Here is a 12,535-nt window from a genome sequence, read left to right on the forward strand (position 1 = left end):
GGAGGGGACAGCCCCTTTCATATACGGAATAAGTTCTGTTCGTTTTAAGTTTTAATGTCGCTCCTTACTTTCAGTTTAAAAAACTTGTTTTTTTTTTATTTAATTTAAGATAAGTCTCATTTGGTTACGGATCTTAGCTATTCTATTAAAGAGAATGAGTGACATGAAAAGACTTAAATAAAATTTTAAAATGAGTTCGCCTTGTGAAAGCAAAAATGTCGTAACTGACACCCCTAGTAGAAAGGGAGTTACGAATCCTACCAGAGTTATTTTTTTGGAGCTTTCTAATGGTGTAGTTTGTTTTGTTGTACGATGTTTCCCGACTGAGTAAATCAAAAATTCAACTTTATCGTAAGTGCATGTTTTTCACTTTTGTGAAAGCGGAAATTGTCGTAACTGACTCGAGGATTAACATCCTGTAAGTTGAAACATCAAATTAACAAAATTTGTCCATAAAATAAACAAAGTGCTGGATTTTCAGCAGGCCTTCAAGATATAGAAATATGCTAATGTTCCATTTTCCAAAGTTAAACAACTACAGTTTAATCAAGGCTTCTCGAAAAGAGTCGGTTACAAACTGTTGTTTTCTGACGAATCAGTCTCTGAAATAAACATTGCTTTTGAGGGTAAACTTGAGACAAGGAAAGACACTTCTTCCACAAAGGTGGTTGAGTTTCTTGTTGTCCCAAAGCTGTTGGATTTCAAACCTGTTATTTTTATTGAAAAAATCAAAGATCTGCAATCACCCTACAGATTTATGTCTCCTCTAAATGTGGAGTACTACAAGTGTGTTTTTTCAAGCATGAATCAAGACAACAACCACCCAACTACTGCAGTACAGAGAGCATGCCCAGAAGAAGAAGCTGCAACCCCCCTCCCCCCATCAAAAAATCTGAGAAAGGGGAAAGGCAGTCAGTAAAGACCCAATAAGTTACCTTGTTTTTTTTTTACCAAGTAGTCGGAATTTTTGAAGTTGTATTATAATCACTTTGTATTCAATTCAGTTTAAACGACCAAACTAGTGCGAAAAGGTAGAAACGACACGTTTGGGCTCTAAAATAAGGCTTGCATATTCCTGAGAAAACTTTGATGATAAATTGTCGTAACAAAATGGAAAAGGAACCCAAGCTAAAATGACGTATCCGTTTTTTGTTCTACCTTTTCACCTAGTAAATCTTATCCAACAGGACCAAAATTCTACCAACAGGTCTCCCTGACAAGCGACTTTAAATTGGTGTTTCATTCGTTTTTCTATCTACTATAGGGTCACATCCACAAAAACTGTTTTTTCCAGTTGCCTTTTTCTCAGAATCTAAAAAAGTGCGGTTACGAAATTCTTGCTCTCACAAGGCGAGTTATGTGTTTGGTGCTAATTATATCAGTGTATGATTAACATTTCACCAAAGCAGAGAAAAAAAAAGAAGATTTTTAACATTCAGGACAGGGACACAGAATGGGATGCTTTTTCTGATTTTTTGGGGTATGAGACGCAAAAAAACTTACCCGAGACTTCAGACTGAAATGTTTGCAGTCCTGCTTTCATTGTCACATTCCTCCTTCATAGCAACACTTCCTACAAGCTGTTCATAATGCTAGACAAACTAGACAAAACATCAGTAGATTTACTTTAAGAAAATTTATCTTTCACAACGTTTTCAACCAGCGCTTATTGTTATACCATGAGCATATTCTTAAGTGGTTTATGTCTCTGATGAATAATCAGAATAACATTCATTTTTTTTGCAACCAAAAAGTATGCACAAATAAACAGCCTTTCTCTTAAATGCAGTACCCTCCTACTTTCCTCCGCCCACCATGAAAAGTTGGCGAACTCTCTAGCAGAAAATGTGGTCAGAATAAACTCGAAGACAAATTACAAACCAGGTGTAGTAGCCCAACTTGTGTAATAGGCTGGGATACCGTTATTTTTATATAGAACTTGGGTAATAAACTTAGATATCCCTATTTCTAATAAACAACTTGTTCAGAGAACATAGCAACTGAGTCACGAACACTAAACTTGTTTTTGTTGTGAAAGTTGGGGTGCCTGGTTCCTTTGGACCAGGGACTTGCGGTCTTACTTTTCAAGCTGTTTGGTAAAGCTATTTTGTTGCCCTTTTTAGGGCCCATCTTCTGGTGAACCAGTTTATTTTACGTACATGCATTGGTGTCCACTTGGTTCAGACTTTGGCCAAGTTTCAAGACGGTAAAAGTTGTTTCTCGGCTTCATTTTCTGTGAAAAGATTCTTATTTTCTCACTTTTTCATTGTACATTGGGATCCTCTTATCCCAAGGAATTAACGATATGAAGTTCCATGCAGTTAAAAAAAAATACTTGATCTTTTTTCGGGCCTCACTGCCAGGCGAATCAGCATTTTTTTTTTGGGGGGGGGGGATCTAAACGACTTTCAGATATAAATTTCAAGGCAAGAGAAAAATGTTTTTTGGACAATTTTTAAGCTCCAGTATTGTTGGATCCGTGTTTCCAACCTCATGTTTTTGCGTATTTACGGTTACGTTTGCCCACAAATTTACAGATATAAATTTCAAGCCTTTGAGAAAAGTTTTTTTTTCTCGTTTTCGGACTCTAATTTTGGGGTACCAACTTTTTCTATTTTTCCTTTGCATTGGCTTTTTCTTTTCTCAAGTATTTAAAGATATAAATTTCAAGCCAGTCGGAAATCGAAATTTTCATTTTACCAGGCCCCATTTTTGAGAGTCTCTGTCCCGAGACTAAAGCTTTTCTTTTATTGTAGGGTTTCCTTTTCCCAGGGACTTAATAGTTTCAATCTATTAAAAAAATTCGGCTGTTTTTTGCGTGACACTTGCAGTGAAACCAATATTCATCAATGTTTTGTTTACTGGAATGCCCTTGGCTCATGGAATTTCAGATGTGAGCTACATTCCAATTGAAAGTATAATTTTGTCCAATTTTGGCCTGGTAAGATTGTTTTTTGGGTTCTTTTACATTGGGATTTATCCGAGCCAAGAAATTCAGGGTGCGGGTTTTGACCTTATCTTATACCTTAGATCCTCCTGTGCCTCCAAAGGCGCTTAGGTCATCCAAGAAGAGTCGCCAGTCATCTCCCATCGCTACGGCCGTCCAGACATCTTCCCATTTGGTTTGGATTGGGGCATTTAGATTTTTGAGGTCAGCCCGTAGGGTGTTTTTGGGGTGTCCTCTTCTTCTGGTACCACGTGACAGCCACTGAAGGACGACCTTTGGTAGTCGAGTTTCGGGCATAAGGATCATACGACCAAGATATATCCACTTCCTATATTTGACCACTTTGGTTATCAGTCGCTGAGATATCTTCTGTCGTACAGTAGCGTTTTTGGGACCAGTGCATATTTAGAATGCGCCTTAAAAACATATTTTCGAAAGTGAGAAGTTTCTTTTGAAGTTGTTTATCTATGTGCCTCGTTTCAGAACCATAGCCAAGCGTCAAAAGGACATTGCTGTTGAACAGCCTTAGCTTTAGTCGGAGAGAGTACTTCTGGATGGGCCAAATTTGAGACAGTTTCCTGAAAGATGCATTAGCCCGGCCGATTCTTAGCTTGACTTCTCGCTGACACGATCCTGAATTGTGGATGTTGCTTCCTAAGTACTTGAACTCCACTACTTGCTCTAGCGTCTGGTTATTGCATCGTAGGTCGAGTGGAGTGGTGTTCGTCATACTTTTTGTTTTGTTGGCATTTATCTTAAGGCGAAAAGGCTTGGAGGTAATACTGGGGCTTTTGTTTGTAGGACTCTAGGAGGTTGATATTGTCAGCAAAGTCAACATCTCTGAGTCTCTTTTTATCCAACTGGATTCCATGTCCGTCGCAGGTCCCGAGAATATAGTCAATGATGAGAATAAATAGAATTGGTGATAGTACATAACCTTGTTTTACCCATGCCATGATGGGAAAGTAACGAGTTCTCCCGTCAGTTGTCTTCGCGCAACACTTTGTGTCTTTGTAGTGTCTTGTGTTTGTGTTTGTGTCTTTAATGATTTGGATGACCTTATCAGGAATACCGTAGTATCGGAAAACCTTCCAAAGTGTTTGGTGATCTACTGAGTCGAAAGCGTTCTCGCAGTCTATGAAGACCGAGTAGAGCTTATTGCGCCATTCATTCGCTTCTTCTAGCATCATTTTAAGAGTAAATATAAGATCGGTGCATGATCGGTTTGGCCGGTTTGGCTTGCTGATACAAGGGTAATACCTCTCCAGTTTTTACACTTTGCAGCGTCGCCTTTTCTTGAATATTTTGAAAACAGTACTTTTTTTCCAATCTTTACGAATTTCTTCTGTTCTCCAAATTACAGATAATAACGTGGGCCACATAGCAATGCATGCAGCTACTGAGAATTTAATCTTTTCAGCCGCAATCAAGTCTTTCCCAGGGGACTTTTTAGACTTCAGCTTCTTGGCCATCTTTAATATCTCCCCAACAGAGGATGCTTCAATATCAATAGTTTGATTTAGAAATGACGTGTCTGGTATATCTAGAGGATCAGCAGGTGTTGGTCTATTTAACAGCTTTTCGAAATGTGTCGCCCAGGCTTCGTTCACTTTATCAGGGTCAGTAAGAAGTGGTCCAAACTGATCTTTGACTAGTCCATCTGTCTTAGGACAGTTTTCAACTATCTCATTGGTGATGCGGTACACTAACCGAGATTCTCCCCGTCTAGCAGCTTCTTTGCCGCCTGAGCTTTCTGCTCATTGCTACGACGTTTATCAGCGCGGATGCTCTGCTTTATAAACTTATCAAGCATAGCATGATCTAGTTCAAGAGAGTGGCTGGTATCACAGGAAAGAATGTTGAGAAGTGATTTCTTCTTGTCAGCCCTCTTCTCGATCATGTGCCACGATTCGACGGAGGTCCGTTCATCCTTTGGCGACTTTTTCATACCAAGGGTTGCGCAGGCACTCAGTTTTTCGCAGTCATATGGCCTTTGCCTAGTTGTCCTCACCTTTCTAGGCGCCGACAACTTTACCCTGACTTTTGCTGCAATCAGGCTTTGGTCAGAGAATATATAAGAGCCTTTGAATACATGCACATGACATAGCAACATCTGCTACTGCTTACTAAGAAGAAATTGGTCGATCTGTTTTTTTTTGTGTGTCCATCAGGCGAACATCAGGAGTACTCGTGTATATCTTTATGGGTGAAGAGAGTGCTGCTAACAACAAGCCGAAGGTCTGATTCATTTCAATAAACTACTCTCCATTTTGTTGCGTTCTCCGAGACCGTGGTTGCCCAAGACTTCGACACAATAATCTCTGTCAATGCCAACCTTCGCATTGAAATCCCCCATGACACACATAATGTCATGTCTGAGGACATCTATAAGGACAGATGTCAGTTCATTGTAGAACGTCTCTTTCTGATCGTCTGTGGCGTCGTTAGTGGGTGCATAGCATGCGACCAGGGTAATTTTCGCATATTTCTCATGGAATCGAGCAGTCATAATGCGGCTGCTCACGGGTTTTTAGCTAATCAGTGATTTTGTCACAGGTTTTGGAATGACTAAGCCCCCTCCTGCTTCTCGTCGTGTTTCATGGCCGCTGAAGAAGGTGTTTTCACCACTGAGCTGTTGCTTTCTATTTTCCGGCCATCGCACTTCCGAGAGGGTCATGATGTCTAGCCGATAGCGGGTCATCTTCCTCTCGAGCTCTTCTACCTTCTACAGCTTTGCTAGCGTTCGAACGTTCCAAAATCCATTTTTCAGTGGTATTTTCTTATTCAAAAATCTTGTCCGTTGGGCGGGTGCAGGGTCGTTATTGAAAAGGGAATTCCGCCTATATTTTTCTCAGATGTTTCTTTTAGCATACTTTTTTTCCCAGGGGAAAGGTGGCTAGACCACCGCAAAAACCCTGCTTCTTTTATCCAGGCCTGGGACTGGCTGAAATTACTTGCAGGCGGAATTAAGGTGATTGGTAAAAAAATTTGATCCTTACAGGGGTCCTTGTCCCCAAACTTTTTTGTACTAAAATTACCTGGCACATGTGGTTTTAAGTTGCCAGCCCTTAAGAAAGAAATATTTTTGCCCTTCTTTGGGCCCCATTTTCAAGCAAACTAACAGGACCTCCTTAGTACATGAACTGATGAATGTAGGTTTCAAGCCATTTGGAAAAGAAGATATTTCTTTTTGCCCTTTTCGAGACGTATTTTCGGGAAATACATATTTTTTGTTTGCATTTGGTTCCCCTTGGCCCAAGGACTGAAGGATAATAGTTTTGATTCGATTATAAAACTAACTCGTTTGGCCTCTTAGGGGGTTTATATCGGGAGGCCCGTGCTCCAAGTAAATTTTTTGATGAACATCAGGTATTTCTTGGCCCTGGAACTTGCGATTGCAAGTTTTGTGATCAAGGATAAAAAGTTTGCTGGTACGTTTGTGGATCCCCGAGCACGTTCCCTCGTTAGAAAAAACATTCGACCCTTACGGCCCTAGAAATGATTCCTGAAAGTGTCAATACAATCGGAAAGCCAAGAACAAAAATAGACATTTTATAAACATTTTGCAATTTTCGTAATTCAGGGGTCTCACCCTGAATATTCTGAGAAAATGGTTATCTGCAAATTTCGACAAAAATAACACAGTACCCTCTTTATTAAGCGGACACTAGTGAGTTGACCCCAATTGAAGTGTCTTGAGCTATTGAAGCAAATAAATATGTTCTTTTGTATGTGTTACTTTGCAAGCCAAACCTTTTTTGAACTTAAATCCTAAAAAGGGCTTATGCCAGATTTGGCTCTCACTCAGACTATCTGTCTTGGCTTTATCCCCAGTTTGCCATGGCTTGATGGCAACTTGATTTTAACTGAAAAATCAACGGACTTTGTTGATCTCATCAGCATTGGTTGATTTCATCAAGTTGCCATCAAGCCATGGCTAACTGGAAATAAAACCAAGACCGATAGTCTGAGTGAAAGGCAAATCTAGCATAAGCCCTTTTTAGGATTGTATAAAAATGATACCATTTCACTTTTTCACCCGTCCGTCCATACATCCATCCTAGGGCAGGACTAAGGTAGATGTTTCTTTCAGTAATTTGTCTCTCATAAAAACAAAAATCGTAATAATTATCAGCAATACAAGTAACCTTTATATTTTCCGTAAAATCATAACGTAAGCTCATAGGGAGGAGGGCATGAAGTGGATTATAGGAAGTTGCAACCCCTATCAAGGAAGGTTATATATATATTTGTATTTATTTCAAATTTTGGTTCACACGTATTTTCACAATTTTCAAAATTCCATCCTTATTCCTATCGAACGTGACAACTGTTCATTCTCCCTTCCAATCTCCAAACTTCTCAAATATAACTCATTTAATCCCTTGATTTTGAAAATTTAAGTCATCTTCATAAGTCGTATATTTCGTGAATAATTGGAAGTGAATTCCCAGCAACCGTGAGCCTTTTTGAAACTTACTATAACCTCCAACTTTGACAAGTCTATAAACTCGGTTAAACTTAGGTGGAAATCTAAATTAAACAACAAAAGTCCTATACATTAAACTTTGAATGGCAAAGGCCTAATTACAATCTTAGCCTAAAAGTTAAGATGCCTAACAATAAGAAATAAGTGCAGCCTTTTGCATAACATATTCTCTAAGAAAGTACGTTATTGTTAGGTTACTTCCATGCATAAAGCTTTTAGTATAAACAAACTAGCAGTCATTTTTTTTAGAGAGATAGAGAGCGACTGAGATAGAGAGACAGAAAGAGAGATAGGAAGATAGATAGAGAGAGAGAAATAATTGTGAAAAAATACGAAATACTTGGCCCGTTCGCTCTTACTTTGAAAAGGGAGAAATGCCTTTTTAATTTGTATTCATAAGTATTAAATTGATATTTATTTAAGAGTAAGCCCTTCGCTTATTTTGATATTCAATTTCTTTAATTCAAATTTTCAATTGGTTTTTCGTATGTTAGTGCTAAATTGTCAATTTGGTTTTGTATTTAATCATGTGTTATACAATAACTAAACTTGCTATGAAAAATCTACCGTCGATGAGACCTGAAACCATTAATTCTATCAAAAAGGGTAGGCGTCCTTTGGGTCTTACCGCTTACCGCTAGATCATGATGTATCTTTCAAGATATTTAAAGTAAAGTTGTTTCATATATTTAATTAACTAAAAAAAACAAGTTTTTTTAACTGAAAGTAAGGAGCGACATTAAAACTTAAAACGAACAGAAATTGTCCCCTCCTCAACGCCTCGCTCTTTACGCTAATGTTTTTTATTGTTTTAAAAAATAAAGTTGCGAGACGGAGTCAAAATTTTGCGTAAAAAGCGAGGCGTTGAGGAGGGGACAGCCCCTTTCATATACAGAATAATTTCTGTTCGTTCTAAGTTTTAATGTCGCTCCTTACTTTCAGTTAAAAAAACTTGTTTTTTTTAGTTAATTTCGGAACGTTTTTGATTTAATGCATATCTCACTTTGGCTCACCGTACATGAATAATTAAAAAGTAATTCGCATTTTAATTTTCCTTTTTTTGGGTAATTGACTTTTTCAAAATTTTTCTCTGACGATACTTGCGACTTAACTTACGTAACGAATTTCTATATTCGTATCTTTTTATTACGTATATTAGGGAGTTCGCTCCGTAGTCAATACCTCGCTCTTTACGCTAAAGTTTGAATTTTGTTCGAATCACAAACCCCTGAATCACAAAGGCCGCTTAATTAGAATAGATAGCTCTTTTGAAAGTACTAAAAAACTTTAGCGTAAAGAGCGTGGTATTGACTCGGGGGCGAACCCTCTCATATACGTAATAACTTCTGTTCGTTCTAAGTTTTAATGTTGCTCCTTACTTTCAGTTGAAAAAAACTTGTTTTTTTTATTTAATTTCTGATCTTTTTTTAAATAATGCTGCGAAATCTGGCGCCCCCTTCATGGAAATGTTCCTTCCCCCAAGGAAATATCCCCCATGGTTAGATCCTCCCCCGTAACCCCTACTCCGACCCCGACTCACCACTAGAAAAAAATTCCTCCGGAAAACACCTGTATACTTCCCAATAACCAATACTATGTGTAAACAATGAGCAAAGTTTATAACTTGCAGCCCGTCCCTCAGGAACTCTGAGGGATTAAGTCATCTTCAAAAACATATTATTTAGGTTTTCGACTATGGTGAACAAAATGGCTATCTCAAAATTTTCATTGGGTGACTTCGGGAAAAAAATGAGTGTGGGAGGGGGCCAAGTTGCCCTCCAATTTTTTTGGTCGCTTAAAAAGGGTACTAGAACTTTTAATTTCCGTTCGAATGAGCCCTTTCAGGATATTCTAGGACTACTGGATCGATACGATCACCCCTGGGAAAATAAAAAATAAGAAAAAAATAAATAAAAAAACAAATAAACACGCATCCGTGATCTTTCTTCTGGCAAAAAATACAAAATTCCACATTTTTGCAGATAGGAGCTTGAGACCTCTATAGTAGGGTTCTCTGATACGCTAAATCTGGTGGTGTGATTTTCACTAGAGTTCTATGACTTTTAGGGGTTGTTTCCCCTTTTTTTCGAAAATAAGGCAAATTTTCTCAGGCGTAACTTTTGATGGGTTTGATGAAACTTATATATTTAAAATCAGCATAAAAATCTGATTCTTCTGATGTATCTATTGGTATCAAAATTCCGATTTTTAGAGTTTCGGTTACTTACAGATTTTTAGAGTTTCCTTACTTACAGATCGTTACCACGAACTGTTTGATAATAAATATTGGCATTTGAGTTTTACATTATTTACAAAATGTCTTATAAGTCATTTTGTGATAGGTCCGAAAAATTTTTTCTGGATGCAGTTTTTAACCTTATTCTACAACAAAATTTATTTGGTTCTCTTTTAAGCAGTAAAAGAGATTGTGCCATGGCCAAGCAGTGTCCTCCACCATCTTGTGGCACCAAACAACATATTTGATCAAAAGAGGGCCAAAGGTGTACATACTCAATACAAACAAACAGTTCATATACACAACTATTCCAAAGCTCCATTAGACTGAGTTTACTCATTTGAGGCTTCAGAAAGTCTTGTACAGTGGAGTAGAATTCCACATCCGCTATTATGAAGGAGGGAGAGAGGGGAAGGGGGTGCCTGAATCCTCAGAATTATATCGTTAAGTTCAAGTTTTCTTACTTTCAGTTAGCCCCGAGATAAATATTGAATTGGGGGGGCAGAGGGAGGGGGGTAGAATTCAAGCCTACTCCCCTAATCTCCCTTCTTTCTAAGGAGTACCTTCATGAGAGGTGAAGAAGGTGTCTGAATCCTCAAAATTGTATTGTTAAGTTCAAGTTTTCGAACTTTCAGTTAGCCAGAGAGATAAATATTGAATGGGGGGGGGGGGTGAAGAGGGAGGGGGTAGAATTTAATCCTTCTCTTTTAATCTCCCTCCATTCTGAGGGAAAATTTTGTGAGAGGGGAGGAGGTGCTTGAATCCTCAAAATCGCATTATTAAGTTTAAGTTTTCTAGCTTTCAGTTAGCCTTCAGTTTTCTAGCTTTCAGAAAGGCCGGACTTTGGCATTTTAGCTCCATTAGGGCCAAAATTATAATGAACGTAATTTACTTTTGTTCGGCTATATTTACACAGCCTCACAATCTCCGAGGCCACTCATGCGTTTGATATACCATTCGTCTTGTTGTTCACAAATAAACAATCCGTTATTACAGGTCATTTTAGCAACAAAACTAGCGGCTATAGAGTATCGCATAGTTGCAAAACGTCTATTAAAGTTTGGGCCGACAGATTCAGCGGACTCATTTGTGGAGAGGGGACACCTAATTTTCCAAAAAAAGCGTTTTAGGTCATATTTTCTTACTCTCTATAAAGAGTGCTTCAAATGAATGTAACGATTATTCAAATGATTCCAAATTTTACCTCTGATCTCCCTAACATTATATATATATATATATATATATATATATATATATATATATATATATATATATATATATATATATATATATATATATATATATATATATATATATATATATATATATATATATATATATTTGGATGGATATAGGATGGACAAACAATACGGGTGCTGAAAGGGTCGAAGCTCTCCTCTTTTGATGGAGAAGATGTTTTTTTTTAATTATTGTTTATTTCGAAAAGCAAATGCTCTAAACGACTTCTTTCTATTGAAGCATTGCTCGGCGAAAGTTAAACTTTATGCCAATAGTGGAGTTTGAGGGGGTGGCATCCTTCCACATATTTAGGATAACCCTGGGTATAGCATTAAAAAAGAATAGAAGTTATTTTTGTGTGATGGAGCCTGTTCCCTCCTCAATCCTCTGACCTCTAAGCTAAAGTTTGAGGTTTTGCCCCTAATGGTTTAAGACGGACTGCTCTAGCACAATGACAGTTGGAATAGGAAAAAGACATCTTTTTCACAGTGCGTCAAGAATAGAAGAGCGTATTGATGCGTATTTGTATAAGCGGAAGTTTGACCGTTGTCTGTTGGCCCAAGTGTACAATGCTATGGTTTTGCCTCAATATCTTTACCGTAGCCCGTTTTGGCGCATTATTACGGCTACAGATAAACTGAAATTAGGTGCACTGTACTACAAGTATGTGAATTGTTTCCTGTGCTTATCACCATGGACAAGCAATGGGTATATTACGAGCTAATACAGTGTTACCAACCCTGATGAAGCGGTTCTGTCGCAAATTGATCGATATAAGTTGTCTGTCAAGTCCCACCCATGGGCCAAGGTTTTACAACAGTAGTCGACATTGGTTTCTCGTCGTTGTCTTTTAGTTTTGTTTGTGTCAGAAGAATTAGTGCCTTGTGTTTTTTTTTTTTTTTTTTTTTTGTGCTCCATCTGTTTCTTTCATTGATGGGTATTAAAAGAATTAATTCATGAATTAATTCATTTGCTTTAAACAATAAAATTTTCAGTTAAACTATTAAAAATAGCAATCAGAAAATAAACACTTACAGCCACCTATTAACTACATTTGATGTACATTCAGTGAAAACAGCACACAATTTCTTTATAAAGGGTGGGGATGAGGGGGGAAAGCCCCCTCATGTAGAGAATAATTTACATTTATTTTAAATTTGAATTTCGCTCCTTAATTTCATTTGAAAAACTGGTTTGTTTGTATTTAATAGTCAAAAGGACTATGAGACCATTATTATTAAACAACTCATTTTCTTTATAGGTAATATTATCTGGACATCAAACATAAGTTTCGTTGCACTAGAAGCGGTAAACGTCATTCCTGGTTTCTTAGCTTGGAATGTCGGATTAAAGGAGGCTGAATGGACTACTTCAAAGCAGCAAAATTCAGCGTTTGCTGTTTGCATCATTTCACATTTTTCTGTTGGTAAGTAGCAATATAATCTAAATTTGCTTATCCCATATAATCAAAACTTGTTAATCCATATTTCACACTGTTATAAATTAGATGGTTCAGGTACGTAGCTCTGTTTGAGTCCCAGATCGATGAAGAGACGCTACGCGGATGTACTTCTCTAAATTTTTAGACGCGTCTTGTGTACTATGTAGCCTACCTTTAAAATAA

The 12,535-nt window shown here is 37.7% G+C and overlaps 1 protein-coding gene across 6 annotated transcripts in view; it reads left to right on the plus strand.

Annotated features, from left to right (window-relative positions):
- Positions 1 to 12,535, plus strand: part of LOC148952312 (uncharacterized) — a 233,018-nt gene that overhangs the window by 161,032 nt on the left and 59,451 nt on the right. For all 6 annotated transcript variants that reach the window (XM_089088923.1, XM_089088924.1, XM_089088926.1 and 3 more), the window contains one exon: positions 12,173 to 12,337. In XM_089088923.1, coding sequence (XP_088945049.1) covers positions 12,173 to 12,337 — 165 coding nt within the window. The remainder of the gene's footprint in view (positions 1 to 12,172; positions 12,338 to 12,535) is intronic.

The sequence above is a fragment of the Artemia sp. Qi Xiang Cuo genome, chromosome 5 (genome assembly GCF_049724085.1).
Source record: "Artemia sp. Qi Xiang Cuo chromosome 5, ASM4972408v1, whole genome shotgun sequence".
Classification (NCBI taxonomy): Eukaryota; Metazoa; Arthropoda; class Branchiopoda; order Anostraca; family Artemiidae; genus Artemia; species Artemia sp. Qi Xiang Cuo.